The sequence below is a fragment of the Nothoprocta perdicaria genome, unplaced genomic scaffold (genome assembly GCF_003342845.1).
Source record: "Nothoprocta perdicaria isolate Ctin4 unplaced genomic scaffold, notPer1 scaffold_121, whole genome shotgun sequence".
In the NCBI taxonomy this organism is placed as follows: domain Eukaryota; kingdom Metazoa; phylum Chordata; class Aves; order Tinamiformes; family Tinamidae; genus Nothoprocta; species Nothoprocta perdicaria.
This window is the reverse complement of record NW_020454328.1, coordinates 2,115,814-2,133,570: the sequence shown is the minus strand read 5'-3', so window position 1 is coordinate 2,133,570 and position 17,757 is coordinate 2,115,814. Positions and strand designations below refer to the sequence as shown.

The 17,757-nt window shown below is 51.2% G+C and overlaps 3 protein-coding genes and 1 long non-coding RNA gene across 4 annotated transcripts in view; 2 read left to right on the top strand and 2 right to left on the bottom strand.

The window, feature by feature from the left end:
- MAP3K3 (mitogen-activated protein kinase kinase kinase 3) overlaps nt 1-10,449 on the bottom strand; it is a 38,044-nt gene extending 27,595 nt beyond the window's left edge. Inside the window, exons 1-4 of the mRNA XM_026054439.1 lie at nt 10,384-10,449; nt 9,945-10,043; nt 769-890; nt 300-389 (exon numbers count right to left, since the gene is read on the bottom strand). Coding sequence (XP_025910224.1) covers nt 300-389; nt 769-890; nt 9,945-9,993 — 261 coding nt within the window. The 5' untranslated portion in view covers nt 9,994-10,043; nt 10,384-10,449. The remainder of the gene's footprint in view (nt 1-299; nt 390-768; nt 891-9,944; nt 10,044-10,383) is intronic.
- LOC112960231 lies at nt 9,260-9,623 on the bottom strand. The gene is made up of 2 exons (XR_003251723.1): nt 9,572-9,623; nt 9,260-9,489 (listed from the first exon to the last, which is right to left on the bottom strand). It is a non-coding gene; the product is annotated as an uncharacterized LOC112960231 (long non-coding RNA).
- An 894-nt stretch (nt 10,450-11,343) lies between the features above and the next one.
- On the top strand, nt 11,344-14,637 carry RUNDC1 (RUN domain containing 1). Its single transcript, XM_026054518.1, has 5 exons — nt 11,344-11,691; nt 11,997-12,155; nt 12,279-12,477; nt 12,741-12,836; nt 13,501-14,637. The coding sequence occupies exons 1-5, from the start codon at nt 11,344-11,346 to the stop codon at nt 14,364-14,366; spliced, it is 1,668 nt and encodes a 555-aa protein (XP_025910303.1). The 3' UTR covers nt 14,367-14,637.
- A 707-nt stretch (nt 14,638-15,344) lies between these two features.
- On the top strand, nt 15,345-17,025 carry RPL27 (ribosomal protein L27). The gene is made up of 5 exons (XM_026054513.1): nt 15,345-15,411; nt 15,532-15,614; nt 15,679-15,848; nt 16,127-16,237; nt 16,933-17,025. Exons 2-5 carry the CDS (start codon nt 15,534-15,536, stop codon nt 16,979-16,981), a joined length of 411 nt encoding a protein of 136 aa, XP_025910298.1. The 5' UTR covers nt 15,345-15,411; nt 15,532-15,533; the 3' UTR covers nt 16,982-17,025.
- Nucleotides 17,026-17,757: the final 732 nt, after the last annotated feature.

Genomic DNA, 17,757 nt, shown 5'->3' with positions numbered 1-17,757 from the left:
TGCAGCACTTACAGGGCTATATTTTTCTGTTCTTCCTCTCTACCTGAAAGTCAATGCAATTGTCTTCTCTATGAAGGAAGTCTCCAGGAATATAAAATGAAAGTAAGGAAAAATTGAAGTTCTGGGCCTGTCACTTTATTACCTTGGGAAAAGTACTGCATTTGGAAAAGGGACCTCAAATCCCTTTACCCAAAACAGGTTAGTTTTATACTTCTCTTTCATATGACTGGGTAATTCGGACAATCCTTCCCTTTAAGGGCGCTACCCTCTACCCAGACGCTGGAAGCCAGTTTTCTTACCGAAATTTTTTTTTCATCTACTGCAGAGGCACATTGGTTTGTTATTGCAGGGCTGGTCAAGAGGGGTGGACTGCTGGCATTGTGTTTTCTCTTTAAAAACAAAACAACAACAACAAAAAAGAAGTCATTATTCAAAAAAGAGGCAGTATGGACTGCAAAGCAAGAAAATCACTTGGTAAACTTCTTAGCTGGTCTACACAGTTCACACTCCATCAAAGGTTTATGCAGAGGGCAGAATTCTAAGCTGTTCAAATTACAAAACCTCTATCTTCAGTCACAGAGGACAAGCAAATGACMAAAATACCCACCTAGTAACATGACCTAAGCAAAGAGAACAGGGGGCTAATCCCATTGTGGTAGCAGTTGCCAAAAGCACGGGGCAGAACACAGGCATCATATTCACTGGCACCCTATTTCAGCCCTTCTCCCTCCAGGGAACAATTTAGATTCTCATTAAGAAGCCTGTTACCTGCTTGTTGGAGTGAGCGGTGTCTTTACTCTTCATGGTATCGAATCCAGTCAGTCTGTGACGGCGGCCCATCTGGAGCGCTACCAGGTCCTTCATGATGGAGTTCAAGGCCTCTTGTTCATCTGCAATCAATGAGAATTTCAGCAGTAAGTTGCCTGTGTGAATATCAAGTATAACATTCCTGTGCTTGCTTTCCACTGGCTCATAGAAACACAATCCTTTTCAGAGGGCTTTGCAAATAAACTATAATTTCATTTAGTTATAAGAAGCATCCAACAAACTCAACCTAATTCCACCAAGTAGTAAACAAAAGGATAAAGTTCAAGTCATTTGTCAAGTTACGAAAAGATCTGGCCATAGCAAAGGCTCAAACCAAATGTCTCCAAMCCTCGGTTCTGTTAAAAGAGGTTCCCAAACAGCATGACTTAGATGTATTGGATCATCATTATATCATTTAGGAAGGGCAAGTTGATGTTCTKCTGCCAAAAACAAAAAACAASAACAACAAAAATCACTAAGCATCTGTTCCTTCCAATTTTGTATTCTGTTACCTTAAAAGTCTTACTTGCTGGTAGAAGGAACTATCACCAATAGAAATAGAAGGGAAAAAAAAAAAAGAAAATTTGGACAAAGAATCAACCTATAATATATCTTTAAGTTCAAAACCATTAGCAGTGATTCCCACAACTTTTGTCCTTATTCCCCCCCCAAACAGTTCTCGGAACAAAGCTCAAAACACCTTATGAGACTTAAAGATCTATTGAGCAGATTCAAGTCACACAGCAGCAAGAACAAGGTCTGCCAGCAGAGCATAATACAACAGGTTCAATACCAGGCCTGTCACAAATACTGGAGAGAAAAAAAAAAAGGCACACAGAAGTATTTTTCTCAGATTGACTGAAAATTACTTTCTGAAGGCTAAGATTCCTGATGTGACTAGTTGGAAGCATTCTTCCATTGCTCATTAGTTTTGAGTACAGAGGTGACATTTAGCAGGACTCTACAGGGAGCCTACAGCCTTAAAAAAAAAAAGGAAGTAGAAATGCACAGTAACTGGTCTGTGATGGATGCTAGCATGATGAAAGATGGTGCTTACGAGTGACTGAAAATAATCCCTTACCTTTGGAAGCAAAATATCCTAAATTACTTGATATTGTAAGAGAGGAAAGTTGACACGAAGTTTGGTTCAAGTTAGGACTGTGCTAGCTGCTTTGCTCCTAGGTATCATGCCATCAATGTAAGAAAGTAGCATCAGATTAATACGACTTAGGGGATCTGTTATTGGCATACTTGTGCCTGCTGCATTGCTAAGCCGGTATTTCACATCAAGACTCTGCTTTTTTTCAGGGATAAAATATTGTTTCCTTAGCAACTGTGCTCAGTTATAAATTCTTCCTGGTATCAGGGCATGAATTTTGAACCAGAGATTGAGACCAACTCTGAAGAAGCCCAAACAAAGAATCTGTCCTTTCTGAAAGGGTCTGGTTGGCCCTTACTAGCAGACTGGGATGAAACTTTTTKGGGGGGATAATGGAAACATTTGAAAGTGATGAAAACCAGCAATGCATAGACAACATTATCCCATCCCACTGGAAGGAGTTATCTAGGTGTGCAGTGCTTGATAGATCCAATTCCTCCTTCTTCCCGAAAGCCCATAAACATATCATTTGGGCACGCTTGAAGTGAAATAAATGAGCCTTTTTTTTTTTTTTTTTTTTTTTTAGGATAATCTGTAAATAATCAAAACTTGATTTTAAAAGTCTACTACACCTGCATATCTGTTCTTGACTCAGGACATTGATTTAGCGGCTTGGCAGTTTACCTTTACGAGCAACGACCTGGGAACAATTTCTGTAGATGAAGTGACAGACCAGCTTGGACCTGCATTTCTCTGTAAAGGGGCCTCACTCGGACTGTATTTCTGCAATTTCTATATTTCTGTATATTATGTATTTCTGCAATTTCCCATTAGGCATCTATCTATTTCACATTCATAGGCATCTCTTACTAAAGTTCATTTWCACTTTATGAAGACAATGAGGGTTATAATTTACCAATGAATGTATAAAATTAAAGGTTTGCAGTGCCCCATAGTGATGCATGTGGGATACGTACCGCATTTTCTCCCTACACACCTTAGTGGCAGCATCGAGAGCAAGACGATCAGGATAGTATTAGTCCTTAAGGCCTTATCYGATGAAATTTTATAAATTCCACAATCTGCCCAATGATTTGCGGGCACTAATGATCACTACTAAAAACAAAAAACGATAAAAAAAACCAGAAACAACAGCTCTAGTGCTACAGACATGAAAGTGCTCTCCCTATGCATTTGCAGGAGGTGTTAATTTAAAGTAAAATTCTTTAAAAGAGGAAAGCAGAGTAGGGAAAATACAGTCATTAAAAAAAAAACAAAACCCACCAAACCTCCACTGTCCAAGAAAAGCCAGAGGAGACAATAACGACATTGTAGCAGAGAAGGGAGAGTATTCCTTGAAATTCCAATTGCATGCAAAAGAGATTCGGGGTATAAGTAACACTACCAAAGCAAGAGGTTGCTTTTCAARAACCACATCAGCCAAAGGAAATAATTGCTAGGATACATCTCAGCACTAAGTAACCCCTTGTGGGAGGAAAACATGAAAAAAACCAGTTGTGAATGAAGTCAAATCTCCAGCTGTAAGGTAGCTAACAGCACTATTTCCTTGTTGTTGTCATTTCCAACATTACAATGAAATGCTTCAACTTTTACCTTACGGAAATGTGTCTAATTCATCCATATTCTTCCATTTTGTTTGATATTAAGGCTAATCATTCAGTCACATGGGAAACTAAGACCACAGCTTTACATGACCAAATACTACAAGTTATAGACTGGCATAACTCTGGAGCGCCTACCGCTCAAACACGCCGGGAAGAACCGGGATGCGAGTTTTCCACTACAGTGTGTTTTGGGTTTGGCCACATACCAGGAGGATGAAGAGGAGCTTGTCTTGGCAGACAGTCAGGGTTCCTTTGGGCAAGCAGCAAAACAGCTTTGAAAACAGTTTATAACTGTGCACTCACAAGGAGAAATCGAGTCAAAGAATAAGTCTATGAGGGAAAAACTGCATCCAGAGAGTAGAACATGCCATTCAAAACTAAAAAGCTTAAGTTACATATTCCTAAACAATGGGCAGTTGATCCCAAAGCCTAAGTTGCACATACAAATGAGACTTCGAAACTCATGTGATGTGTATGAGTAACTGGGCAAAGCGAAGGGGCATCTAACTACTTATGTATCTCACGGTGCATGTTGTAGCTCAGTTACACAACAAATTTATTATGGGCTGAGGCAACTTGTGACTTYACAGTACACTGAGACATTAAACTCTCCAGGGTAGCATCCGGTAAGCATCTAAACCTTAGCTAGAGCACTTGAAGGTCTATACCTTGCAAGCCACTGTACCACAGTTGGCATCACTGATATCAGCAAGTACTGATAAAGGCTTTGAAATCCTGCAGGTGACCTTCCATCTCTCATGAAAATATACATATATATATTTTTTTAATAGTTTCACACTAAGCTATTGGCTCCCGCCTGCTAAAACAGACTATTCTATAATTCATCCTTATGCTGCTGAAGCAGGAAGTGAAAAAGCATTTCTGTTATTCAGTGTAAAATGAAAGCCAAATATTGATCTGAGTTTGTGTGCAGAAAAAAAGCTTGCATTTAGGTTTGCATTGTAATGGATTTAACCTTGGGAAGCATGAATGCATCTTTATTTCCATCAAAAATGCAGGATTTCTATGGATTGACTTTACAGCACCATACACAGCAGCATCACATTAATCACACAATGCAAAAGTTATTACAAATGAAAAACAAGCAATTTGGGGAGCGCACTGAGAGACCCTGTTTCGCTAGGCCTCCAGTAGGTCTGGGAAACACAGTTCTGCTTTGTGCGGGAAAGATGTTGTCCAGGAAATGCTTTTCATGTTTTAAAAACTACATTCAAGGATTTTTATAACATCGATAAAGGGGAATTGCTACTCACAGCAAAAGCTATTCCTCTCCATAAAGCACTTATTTCAACAAATGCATGGTTTATTACCCAGGTCTGAGCAAGTCAGTGTATTTTCTACAGCAGAAATGGAAATAGTTTTGAAAAAAAAAAATCACTAAGTTGAAGCAAACAGAATAAAAGCATCTGCACATTGGTAAAAACAGGAAGTCTGTAAACCCCTATAAAGCAGTATGCTATTTCATATAGCATGATAATAGATTACGCGATGCCATTAATGTTTGTTCAAAAAAGCAAAGGTGAACAAAACAAATGTTTGTTTGTTGTCTACGGTCACAACAGCAAGTTGACTGTATAAATAATTACCAGATCCAGGGCCAATAAGTACATTTCACTGTTTAGGAAAAGAAATTGAGTACTTACTAAATCTTTGAAAATAGAAGTTTTGAAGGTTTTACTTTCTGTCCTTCTCCACGTGCCTCCAAAWGAGCCACAGAGTATTTTTTAACAGAGCCTTAGCGATAACAAAATGCCTTTATGCCTCTGTGTTTTCRGGAATTGCAAATTATTTTCTTAAATAGATTAAAAAGAAAAATCAGGGCCTCTCTATGAACTCAGTACACATATCCTGGGGACCTCTTCTCATGCAGAAACTCAAAAAAAAACCCCAAAAAACTAAAAAAAAAGGTCAGGGTTTAAACTAAGCAGTAATTTAGAGCTCCTACCCTCCCCCCTGCTGTAAGAGCAGCAGCGCTCGCTGCATTACGGGCAAGTGTGGGAGCCAAGGGAAGGAAATGACACAGGCAGGAAAAAAGAGCAGATTGAGGGAAAGACTGTGCTGCAACTGGGCCTGCTCGGAGCATTTCGTTCTAGGCCTGCCACAGACCTTCAGCCTGGACGCCTCTTTCCTCGTTTCTTTGCAAGGGAGACAAGCAGAGGCATTTTAAGGGTGCTGAGAAGCTCTGCTGTGGATAACATGCAGGGAGCTGCTGTGGGAGCAGCTCGGCTGCATCGCTGGATTTAGGACAAGTTGCAACAGCATTAACTTACTGCTCTCTGGTCCCCTATCCTCATCAATTTATGAGGAACAAGATGGRATTGTAACACAATGCAGCCTGTTCCTCACAGTTCTGTGTAAGATTTGATCACGGTGGCATAATGCATTAGGATGAGATCATTCCTGTGTGGAGCAACCTGTTGGTGCAAAGGTTTACGAAACGCCTGGGAGCTTCTCCTTTGGCGCTCACAGCTTTGGAAATGGAAGTGCTATTGCCACCAGGGATCCAGCTCCTTCCTTCACAACTACAGTGAGCGCCAGGATCCCCGGAGAAGCCAACGGACTGGACAACACGAAACTGCCTTTCCTAAGGGAAGCGCACTCCTAGATCTAGACCCATCTGGTGTATTTCCAGAATCAAAACAAGCTCCATAGCTGCTTTAATAGCTGCTGTGCAGACACAAGGGAAATAAGGCCACTTCATACAGTTAAACAGTGCACTTTCTGCAACATTTGCAATACTTTACGAATTCACGACATAAATACAAGAGTTATGCGCTCAGGCTAGAGGAGTCAGGAAACTAAGCTGAGGAGGGGGCGGAAGAAAGAACCACTGAAGTCGCAGCCCCTCCAAGCAACGGGGCCCTGCGGCCGCTCCGCTTTGTGGGCAGGAGCCGGCCGGCGGCGCACGGAGACCCTGCCCGGAGCCCGAGGAGGCGGCGGGTCCCGCGTCCCCCCGGCGGCAGCGGCGCAGGCCGCAGCACCGGGATGACTTTGGCGGTTCCCAGGTGGCTACGGCAACTGCGACACGGCTCTGTCTCCCCCTCCCCAACTCCCTCCGCGTCCCGCTCTTACCCATGGCGGCGGCCGGGCCGGGCCGCGCGCGCGGCCCGCTGAGGTGCGGGGCTGTCACCGCCGCGGCTCCATGGCGGCCGGGCCGAAGGGGAGGGCTCACGGCCGCCGCCGCCACATTCCCAGGCCCCGCGGCCGCCGTGGGCTTCCGGCGGGCGCCGCTGCGGCCGCCTCCGCGGCGGCGGCGAGGGAGAGACGAGCGGGGAGGAGGGGTGGGCAGGGGCGGTCCCGGTCGCTCCCCGCCGCCGCCTCAGGGCTCCCGCGGCCGCGCGAGAAAAACAAACCGCTCGGCGGGCGCTGGCGCGCACCCGCCGCTCGCCCGCCTGCCAATCACAGGGGTCGACCGGCCGCCGCCCGCCAATGGTCGCTGCCGAGATACCCACGCGACAGCGCCGCCCGCCAATCGGCGCTCCCCCAGCCGCGCGCCGGACCCGCCCCCTCCGCCCGCCCCCTCGCTGCTAATCACTGGTGGGGCCCCGCTCGGCTGCGCATGGCCGACTGGCCCCGCCCCCTCGCGGCATGAGGGCGGGGCAACGGCAAGGCCACGCCCCATATCCCCTGTCAATCATGGCGAGTAGCAGCAKGGTGGGCCCGCCCCCGGGCAATATTAACATAATTAACAGAAACCGAATGACACCAGAGCAAAGCCACAGCTCTCTCCCCACCACCTCTCCTCTCTTCCACTGCTCCTATGGAGCACAGCTCTCCCTTGGACTCCCCAATTCACTCCATTTTCTTGCTCGTGATATGCTCAAATAATTTCTCACTGCTCCAAAAATTATTCAAGAAAAGGAAAAAAAAATGAAAATCTCATAACTGAAAGAGGCCCCGTGGTTTTAAGGTGATTTTCACAGGTTTTACAACAAAGACTATCAACATCTAATCTAACCCTAGCACTTAGCGCTATCCCTGCTGACACGCACATCATTCCTGAAGGGAGTCCAAAATCTGTTGCACCAAACATCCATTGCTCTAAATGAACGCGGAAAATTAAGGAGCAATGACAGTGATGCCACTACACTAACAAGATGAGCGTAATTTGGGGGTCTGGCTGAAGCTTGAATAGGATTTTAGTCTTCCTATTTAGAATTAGTCATGTCCAGCTTGTAGCCATTTGTTTCCATGTCAAGATTATCCTTTAATTCAAATAATCCTTTCCAACCCCTGTTTTCCTTGCTAAAATATCAAGACAATAATCATACCTCCTTTCAGGTTTCCCTTATAAAAGACAAGTAAGCCAATCTCTTTTTATAATACCAGCCTGATATTTGTAGCATCCCCTCAAAAGCCTTTTTTATCCCTGTCCTATTTGAATTCACCTCTCTTGTATGACAGTATCACTATTCCACTTAAACCAACTTTTTTACGTGCTTTTCTTGCAGCCTCAGTGTAGCTCATTATCCTTTATCAACCAATAAACCTACCTTCTTTTCCTCAGTCACTTTTACGTAATAAGCTCTTAGCAACTTTCAMAAATTTATTCTTGTCCCTAAGCTTACCCACCTTGCTGTTTCTGTTACTGCGTTTCACCTCATCTCTATTTCTCCCTGTTTAAAGTCACCAAGTGCTTAASGTATTCCAATCTCTTGTATTATAAAGCCCCCGCTTTTGCTCAGATTTAATTATCACATACTTTTTTCACATGTGCATGCACACGTACACATGCCAGCATCATTACTAAAAGGTTTAAATGAGATTACTCACAGGACTAGGACTTTAGAAATTTAGTATTAATTCCCTATGGCACCAGCTCCGATGYCGAAACACTTTATTGCCACCTCATCTTTAAGTATTTTTTGGTCTGTCTTCCAGTTTCTTATTTGGCACCACAGAGAATTCATAGTTCAAGTCCTGTTAAGAGTCCTATTGCATGAAAAAGTCATTTCTTGACAGTTTTACTATCTACTTAATATTTATGCTGATTTTGAGCACAAGAATCAGGCCATCCATTTTACCATAACACAGTACAAACTGATATTTTTTATCAGTTTGCGGTATATTTTGTGGTTTTCCATGTAGGTTGCCCACATCCCTTAAAAACTAATACTTCTGAGAACAGAAGCTTACTTTTAGTGAAYAGCAGCTACAAAACCTACTAAACTTTTCAACCTGAACTTACTTAGCAGCCTCGAGACTTTCCATGCAAACTCATCAGTAGACACTCACTGAGTTTCTTCGGGAAYTAGTATGTTTATAGTGAGATCAGTTAGTCCATTTATTTATAAGAAACCTTATAGAGGCTTAATTGTTTAATGCCATAACATAGCATGAAGTAAGAAACATTGCCTCGTTTTAGGGATTTAAGCATCTTAAGAGCACTGCAAGGAAAACCAGTGACCTGTCAGAAGTTGCAGAGGAAGCCTGAATGGACCTTTGGGATCTAACTCCTGCCATCTATTTCCAATCTCTTAATCACTATGCCACCTTATTATTTTCTCTATTTTGCTAGGAATTCCGTTTTCTCAGACATACCTGTTTGCCTCTTCTTCTTACTATCAGATGCACTATTCCTTCTTTCCTTCCTGTTTCCGTCCTTCTTTAGCAACCTGCATCCTTCCTGGGTAGCCCAGCAGCCACCAGGCTGTGCCTTGTCCTTTAGCAAGACTTCCTTACACTGCACAGCCAGACATGCTAAACAGGAGCAGCGTGAAGAAAATAAGTTTTGGGGGGATGTCCCATTTTTGGGACAAATGTCTCAGAGCTCTGAGACATGAAAGTACCAGCTACARCCTTGACTTCTGCTGGGTGTGAGGAAGCTTCATGTTTATTGACTATCCCCACACGACCACATCACCGCCCAAGTGAAGCGCGCSGCTCCTGGGCACAGGAGGTCCCTCCTGCCGCCTGCAGCTGCCCTTAGATGTCATCCTGCAAAGAGAGAGGMGGCAGCTGGGGCCGACGCTGCTGCAGCTGCTGCTGCGGGGGGACGTGACCCCTCAGCTCTACTCACATCAAGGTCGTCCATGGTGGGAGGGGGGCCTTTGTCCGTGACCTTCTGCAGAAGCTGAGCAGGGAACAAGGGCCGTGGAGTCGCTGGGCACCCACCGCTGGCCCACACCCCCGCCACGCAGCACCCGGCCCTGCAGCTCCTCACCTCTGCGTACTGCTCCACCATGGCCCTCTCCACCTCCTCATCTCCCTCCCAGTCCCGCCAGTTGTCGAAGTCCACTGAGAGCCAGGCTGGCTGCGGGCACAGAGAGGATCCTCAGGGGGCAGACAGGCCAAGCTCTAGACAGGCCAAGGGCTCCCCAAGGAGAGACRCTGCTTGAGCACAGAGCTGGCCTGGGACAGGGCCCCCCGCATCCTGGCGCTGGCCTGCGCACCTTGATGTTCTCCTTGGTGATGCGAGGCCAGGCCACCTTCTCCTTCCATTTCCTAACGAAGCACGTGATGGAGCGGTCAGAGCGCTTCTCCTGCGAGTCCTGCGGGAGAGTGGGAGGMATCACCGGAGCGCCCGCTCAGCCCCGCTCTCTCACCAGCATGCCCAGGGCAGGCACCCAGCTGCAGGGYGCACGCAGGGTTCCAGTGCAGAGGGATGTGGGCAGGGGATGTTCCTGGCCCAGGCTGTGTTGGGAGCGGTGGCAGATGCAGAGCCAGGGCTCTCCCATGTGCTCCCCGCAGCCCCCCACTGCCTCGGGGACAGGCACTGGGGTGCGTGGATCGCTGCTGCAGGCTGTGTCAGAGCGACCCGAGCCATGTAGCGCTGCACCACAGGCTGGGCCAGCCTGGTCTGCAGGCGGCTGTGCGAGGGAAGGGGCTCACCTTGGAGTTCACACGGGCGTACAGCTCGATCTCGTTGTAGAACTGCACTCCGTCCGCGTTGCGGCAGCTGCCGAGATACAACCGGAGCCCTGGCAGGTGAGGCCATGGGCCTCCGCTGCCTACTCTGCGAGTCCCACCGTCCCATGCACTGCTGGCCCCACCTGAACACGAGCCGCTGCTCCTCAATGGACACCTGCACATCGCGGCTGTCCTCCACGCAGAACTCGAGGAACACGTAGCGCGGGCGGTCGTACCACAGCGTCTTGGCCGGTTGCCTTGGGGAACGTGTGACCCCGTGGGTGCTCCGAGTCCGGCTTCACTGTCGGACGCAGCTCCCGGGGCGCCGATGACACCCGCGCTCCGCGGCCTCTCCCCGGGGCTCCGCTCCGGGCAGTGGGTGCCCGCACTCACCTCGCCATGTCGCCGCTCGCCCGCTCCGCCCCGCCCCGCGCTATTTCGGGCCGGGGGCGCGGCCCGGACACCGACCGGCCGCAGCGCCGCCCCGGGACCCCCCTCCCCTCCCGCCGAGAGCGGCGTCCAGAGCCAGGACACCGGCCACCCCATCCCGGGGCCGCGGGAGGAGCGGCCGGGGGGCGGCGGCGGCGGGGGTGGGGGGGCTACCCCCCGGTGTCCCCAGTGACCCCCCCCCCGTGCTGCGCGCCGCCGCGCCGCATGGGGGCACCGTGGCAGTGTGTGGGGGGGTGCTGCTGTGCCAGGGTGCTGCGCGCCGCCGCGCCGCATGGGGGCACCGTGGCAGTGTGTGGGGGGGCGCTGCTGTGCCAGGGTGCTGCGCGCCGCCGCGCCGCATGGGGGCACCGTGGTAGTGTGTGCGGGGGTGCTGCTGTGCCAGGCTGCTGCGCGCCGCCGCGCCGCATGGGGGCGCCTGGTGCCGCCGCCGTCTCGCCCCGTGTCGTGTCACGTCAGCAAGATGGCGGCCATGATGCGGTGCCGGTAGCAGCCATGGAGGCGGAGAGCGGCCTGCAGGGCCCTGGGGAGCGCTGGGCGCCGGTAGGCGCCGTGTCGGCCGCTGTGGCGGAGGAGGAAGAGGAGGCCGAGGAAGAAGAGGAGGAGACGGCCGCGGCGGCAGCGGGCGGGTCGCCGCGGTCGGTGCCGCGGCTGCGGGCGGAGCGGCGGCGGCTGCACGAGGCGCTGCTGGCTCTGGCCTCGCACTTCGCGCAGGTTCAGTTCCGGCTGCGGCAGGTGGCGCGGGCCGGGCCGGCCGAGCAGCAGCGGCTGCTGCGCGAGCTGGAGGATTTCGCCTTCCGCGGCTGTCCGGCGCCGCTGCCGCACGGCCTGGGCGGCGCGCCGGTGAGTGGCCCCGCACGGCCCAGTGCCTCCCCGGGCCGCGGCGAGCTCGGCTGTGCCCCGGCCGGGTGTGCGCCCCTCCCGTGGCAGCCTCTGGGGCCGTCTTTACACCTCGCGCCGGGGCACGGTCACGTTTCTGTGATCATGCTCTGTGTATGAGCAAGTCCTCCTGCTGGGAACAGCACACAGCAGTGTATGCTGCTGAAGTGCCTGAGCTGGAGCAAAATGYCACTATGCAGTGATCCTGTGCTCTAGGTTTGGCTACGGCACTTAACGTTTGCTCTTCTTTGCCAAAACCTCTGTTTCAGAGCGAGCAAGAGAAGCAGGAACGAATTGAGGTCCAGAAGGAAAAGCAGAGAGAGCTGATCCTGCAGCTCAAGACACAGCTGGATGACTTGGAGACTTTTGCTTACCAGGAGGGCAGCTATGATTCTCTGCCACAGTCTGTGGTCATGGAAAGACAGCGGGTAAGGCCTCCTCGTCCCCTGCTCCTTTCTCCGCATTCAGGAGCCTTTTAAAGACTGTGGGATGTGTTCTGGAGCTTATGGGCTGCACAATGGGTTTRGGCTGTTCACTTCTGTGTTTTGCAGATGATTATAGATGAGTTAATAAAGAAGCTGGACATGGACTTGAATGAAGATATTGCAACGCTCTCTCCAGAGGAGCTGCGGCARCGTGTGGACACCGCGATAGCACAAATTGTTAATCCGGCCAGAGTGAAGGAGCAGCTGGTGGAACAACTCAAGACGCAAATAAGGGATCTTGAAATGTTCATCAACTTCATTCAGGGTCAGTGTGAATTGTATTTGGGCAAGCAGATCAAATTTTGTAATTTCCTGCAAGGTTATGAGGTGGGAGGCCACAGATGTCAGAAGACATAGGAGGGTTTTCTGAATCACGGGGAAATTCAGATCTCTAAGATGATGGTGAGGAGAACTTGAGACTGACCAACAAGATGTAGAGAAGTTTAAGGGAATATTGACATAAACATTGAGGATATGCAGCCTAGATTTACAGCAGTGTGAAATAATAGTATGCGTTTCTTGTTCTAGATGAAGTTGGGAGCCCTAGTAAGGCGGAAGATGGACACTGCGATTGTTCAGGCAGTGGCTCCTACAAAGCAAATTCACGATCTTCTGGAAATAGAGGTGGGCCCTGCTTGTCTCTGAGCTCTCAGCACTGTTTCCCTGCTGTTCCTTTGCTGTTCAGCTTGCATGAACTGGCGCTTGGTCACTTTAGACTGATTTGCTGTCTTCTTGGCTGTTGGTTTCTATTCTTTCGTGATCCCCCTGGCAGAAGGTCTGTGTCCAGTTCCTTTCCCTTGCTTGCACAGGATCATTCATGCTCCCCTAGCACAAATATGTGCTGTATACGTGGCACAGAGATGTGGGATTGGTCCTTAGCTGAGTTCAGGAGTAGAAGAATTTCTGAATAGGAGCACAAAATGCAGACATATGGAACATCTCTGTCTTCCATGTGCCTTTGCCCTACATTGTAAAATTCTTTGAAGTAACCAGTGCAAAGGCCTCGATTTGAGTACATGTGCTCACTGGAAAAGCTTTTGTAGGGTTTCTTCTCTGATGCAGGATTTGAGACAGACTTGGTGGTTGAGAATGGGTTGTGTTTTGTACTTTGTTTTCTGGTTTGCCACAGTGCTGTGAAACTGGAAGTGCTGGCATCTGTTCTACTGCCAGAAACTCCTAAGCAGATACAGAATCTGATGGAGGAGAAGACACTTTTACTCCTTTTGCGTATGAAAGCAGAGATCTTAATCAGAGTTTGTTTTTCTTTTYTCCTTTCTAACCTAATTAGTGAATCCAGAAGATGCCAGAAAGATGCGAGAAACTGGCCTGCACCTCATGCGTCGCATGCTTGCTGTGCTGCAGATATTTGCAGTGAGTCAGTTTGGTTGTGCTGCTGGTCAGATTCCTCGTACGCTCTGGCAGAAGGATCAGGCCAACAAGGACTATTCCCCCTTGATCAAGAAACTGGAGGTGTCCGTGGAGCGAGTGAGACAGCTGGCAACAAAACAGCAGCAGGAAGATCACGTTATCAGCTACTCCAGCATGCAGGACATTCCCTTAGGAGGGAGGGATGAGCTGACTCTCGCTGTGCGGAAGGAGCTGACCATCGCTCTGCGAGACCTCATGGCTCACGGGCTCTACGCCTCCTCTCAAGGCATGAGCCTGGTGCTGGCGCCCATCGCGTGCTTAATTCCTGCATTCACCTCATCACCGCAGACCATGCACCCTTGGGAACTCTTTGTCAAGTACTACAACGCTAAGAACGGACAGGCCTTCGTGGAATCTCCAGCTCGAAAGCTCTCTCAGTCCTTTGCGTTGCCTGTGACAGGAGGAGTTGCTGTTACCCCTAAGCAGAGCCTGTTGACAGCGATTCACACRGTCCTCACCGAGCACGATCCTTTCAAGCGCAGCGCAGACTCTGAACTGAAGGCCCTCGTGTGCATGGCATTAAACGAGCAGCGTTTGGTCTCCTGGGTAAACTTGATCTGCAAATCTGGAGCTCTGGTGCAATCTCACTACCAGCCATGGAGCTACATGGCAAACACGGGCTTTGAGAGTGCGCTCAACATTCTCAGTCGCCTGAGCAACTTGAAGTTCAACCTCCCGGTTGATCTGGCTGTCCGGCAGCTGAAAAACATCAAAGATGCTTTTTAATGTGTTTTTATTAAGATCATCCACTTTCCTTAAGTACGCAGCTGCTGGGCTCAAGAAGTCTGGCGTTTTTAAAAAACAGTTTTGGCTCTTTGAAATTTGCATTTGCTTTGGGGATAATCTTACAGTGATACTGGAAATCTGTGTTTTAAAAGGCTGCCCATGCAAAAATGCTGGAGGTTGGGGACTGCCCATCATCTCTCCTTGTCCTGTTTCTGCAACTCTGAATAGCAAAATTGCTTCACTGATCAGCAGATGTCCCTAAGTGCTGAATGTGTTGGGTGGTCCGAGGGGGGTGCCCACTAGTGCCCGTGTTGTGTCTAGGTGATGCCTTCTTGAACCTGTGGTCCACATGGTGCCGTGACTCTTCATGTGAGGAGCGAGACAACCCAGTGGCCGCCCAGGCTGCTTGGCACGAGGGTTTGCCTGGCTTTTCCCTATGCAAACGCAATGGAATGGGGGGCAGGTTATGCTGACCGCAGTGCCCCTGTACCTCCCGCGCTGCCGCTCCGGTGGTCSTTGGGGATGCGATGGTCCCCGGTCGCCACAGCCAGACTGAGGTTCGGCTGGCTCTGTGTGAGGTCCCAGAGCCCCATTCTCTGCCCAGGTGCGCGGGAGTCGCAGCAGGCGCATTAACGGCTTCACAAATATCCATGTGGGACAAATCCTTTTCCGGTTACGTGTCTTAATGTGTGTTCGGTGTGGTCGATGTCGGCCGCGTGCTTTGTAATGTTTATGGTGGTCTCGGGGTTCCAGTTGACGTGCCTCTCTGGTGGTTCCTGCGGCCTCCTCCGCCTTGTGTGCGGGGCTGGGCCGGGCTCTGGAAGGGGACAGCGCCGGGCGGGGGGCGGGGCGGGGGGCGGTGACGGGACCCGGGCGGGGGGGGCGCGGCCCGGAGCGGCGACTGCCCCGCCCGTTGCCAGGCAACGCTCTGTGTGTAAGGGGTGTTCCCGCGCATGCGCCCCTCGCGCTCGGCCGCGGAAGCGGAAGTGACGCGCGAGCGCGTCCTCCTTTTCCCCGTGCGGGCGCCATCGGCGGCGGAGTTTCGGTGAGCGGTGGCGGATCCGGCGCCATCGGCGYGAGGAGGGGGGGCGGGTCCGGCGCCATCGGCGCGGCGGGGCCGGGGGCGGCGCGGGAGGACGCCGAGCCAGCCGCGGTGTCTCTGCAGACATGGGCAAGTTCATGAAGCCGGGGAAGGTGGTGCTGGTGCTGGCGGGCCGCTACTCGGGCCGCAAGGCTGTGATCGTGAAGGTGAGTGTGGCCGCAGAGCCGCGGGGCGGCGCGTGGGGCTGCTCCTCACTGCTGCCTCCTGTAGAACATCGATGATGGCACCTCCGACCGACCCTACAGCCACGCGCTCGTGGCCGGCATCGACCGCTACCCGCGCAAGGTGACGGCCGCCATGGGCAAGAAGAAGATCGCCAAGCGCTCCAAGATCAAGTCTTTCGTGAAGGTCTACAACTACAACCACCTCATGCCCACTCGGTGAGCGCAGCCTGCTGCAGCCCATGCAGGGACAAGTGGGCTCTCTTCACCCTGCGCCACCTCTTCCCCTTGCAGCTCCAGCTCCTCCGGGTCTCCTGCTTGTCTGCTCTCTACAGAAAGCAGATGCTTCCTTTTTTTGTCAGATGGGGTTCTCCCAGATGCTTCGGGGCTGGTGCATCCCCGGGACCGGGGAATCTGAAGTGCTGTGCTTTGTGCTAGGACATAGGTCTGATGCGTCCCAGCTGTGCCGGTTCCCAACCACACTGTTCTTTTCTCAGGTACTCCGTTGACATTCCTCTGGACAAAACAGTTGTCAACAAGGACGTGTTTAGGGACCCTGCGCTAAAACGTAAAGCGAGGCGTGAAGCTAAGGTGAAATTTGAGGAAAGGTGAGTTTTCAGGTTGGCTTTACGGTGGTGGCAGTGCTTGTGCCTCAAGTGATGCTTCTGCACTGCTTCCCTGGGAGCACCAGTGGTTTGGAGCCYGAGTCCTGTGAGCCCTGTGCTGCTTTGCATGCAGAGCTGCTCCCCTGTGGGCCGAGCGCTTGTGCGGCTGCTCTGGGGCCTCGGCTGCCTTGGGAGCTACAAAGCACCTCTCCTGGGGCCTTGGGCTCTGCCCGAAGCTCGGCGAGGCGACGTCCTCCCTTCCCTGCGCTTTGTACCTGCAGCGCGGGAAGCGGTCGTGCCGCAGCAGGGAGACGCGGGGCTCAAAGCCAGGGACTGCCAGCAGCAGCTCCTCCATGCAGCTTATACGGGGTGCTCCCCGTATACTGCAGCTTGTCTACTGTATGTCTACATTATGTCTAATGTATGTCTACTGTATGACATACATTCTGTAARACTGCAGCTTGTTCCTTGGGGTGGGAACTCCTGCAGTTCAGGGGTGCTCCAAGTGCCTCTGGAAGCTCCTGGCAGCTGTCCTGGGCCCTTGGCAGGCAAAGGGGCAGGAGGAGACAATGTGAGTCGCCATTAGGTAGCGGGAGTGCGCGGGGCTGGGGCAGGACGYGCACCGCTCCACAGGGCTTTGTGCTGCTCCCACTTGGCTGAGCACAGTCAGTCTCCTGATGCTCCTGTTCCTCTTCCAGATACAAGACCGGCAAGAATAAGTGGTTCTTCCAGAAGCTCCGATTCTAACCTTGTATTTAGGCTGCATCAATAAATGTGTATGGAAAAAAACACTTGTTACTTGTTTAAAAACAAGGCCTTTTTCTTACTGGTGAAGACTTTTTTGGTTTGTGTTTCCTTCACAAATTAGTTTCAGCAGAGGAACATTTAAAAGGATGTCACAGAGTGGTGTAGAACCTGACACAGGAGTGAAAGGCTTCGCTATCATAGAATGCTTAAGGTTGGAAGAGACCTCTAGAGGTCATCTCGTCCAACCCCCCTGCACACGCAGGGTGGCACAGGGCTGTATCCAAGCAGGTTTCAAAGATCTCCAGAGAGGAGACTCCACCACCTCTCTGGGCAGCCTGTTCCAGTGCTCTGTCACCCTCCCTGGTAAGAAATTTGCCACYGTCCTCTGCCTTTTGCAGTTTTGCAGGGGGTTAAGAGACCTGCTCTACTCTGCCCTTCCCACTGCTGAAATGTGTGTGGGGTTAAGCGGGGCGGGKTCTTTTTCTGCTTTTTATGACTCGCCGGGCTTGGGCGGGGGCCGGGGTGATGGCAGCCGCTGGGTGAATTCCCGCCCCTGCTCCCGGGACGGGGGCCGCGGGCGGCACTGCCCGCTGTTCAGCCCTGCGCGGGGCCGGGCGGAGCTCGGGGCCCTGGCCGGGGCGGAGCCGCGGCCGAAGCGAAAGCGAAACGGGTCGGGGTTCCGCGGTGGTCGCGGGAGCGCAGGAGGCAGCGGCAGAGCCGAGCAACCCCCGCGAGCAGCGGAGCCCGCGCGAGGTGCCCGGCCGGGGTGCGCGGGG

What these genes read in the sequence shown, in the direction of transcription:
- RPL27 (XM_026054513.1), top strand. Translation starts at nt 15,534, where the DNA reads ATGGGCAAGTTCATGAAGCCGGGGAAGGTGGTGCTGGTGCTGGCGGGC. An exon ending in GCAAGGCTGTGATCGTGAAG is followed by an intron (nt 15,615 to 15,678) that starts GTGAGTGTGGCC and finishes TGCCTCCTGTAG; the next exon opens with AACATCGATGATGGCACCTC. An exon ending in AACCACCTCATGCCCACTCG is followed by an intron (nt 15,849 to 16,126) that starts GTGAGCGCAGCC and finishes TTCTTTTCTCAG; the next exon opens with GTACTCCGTTGACATTCCTC.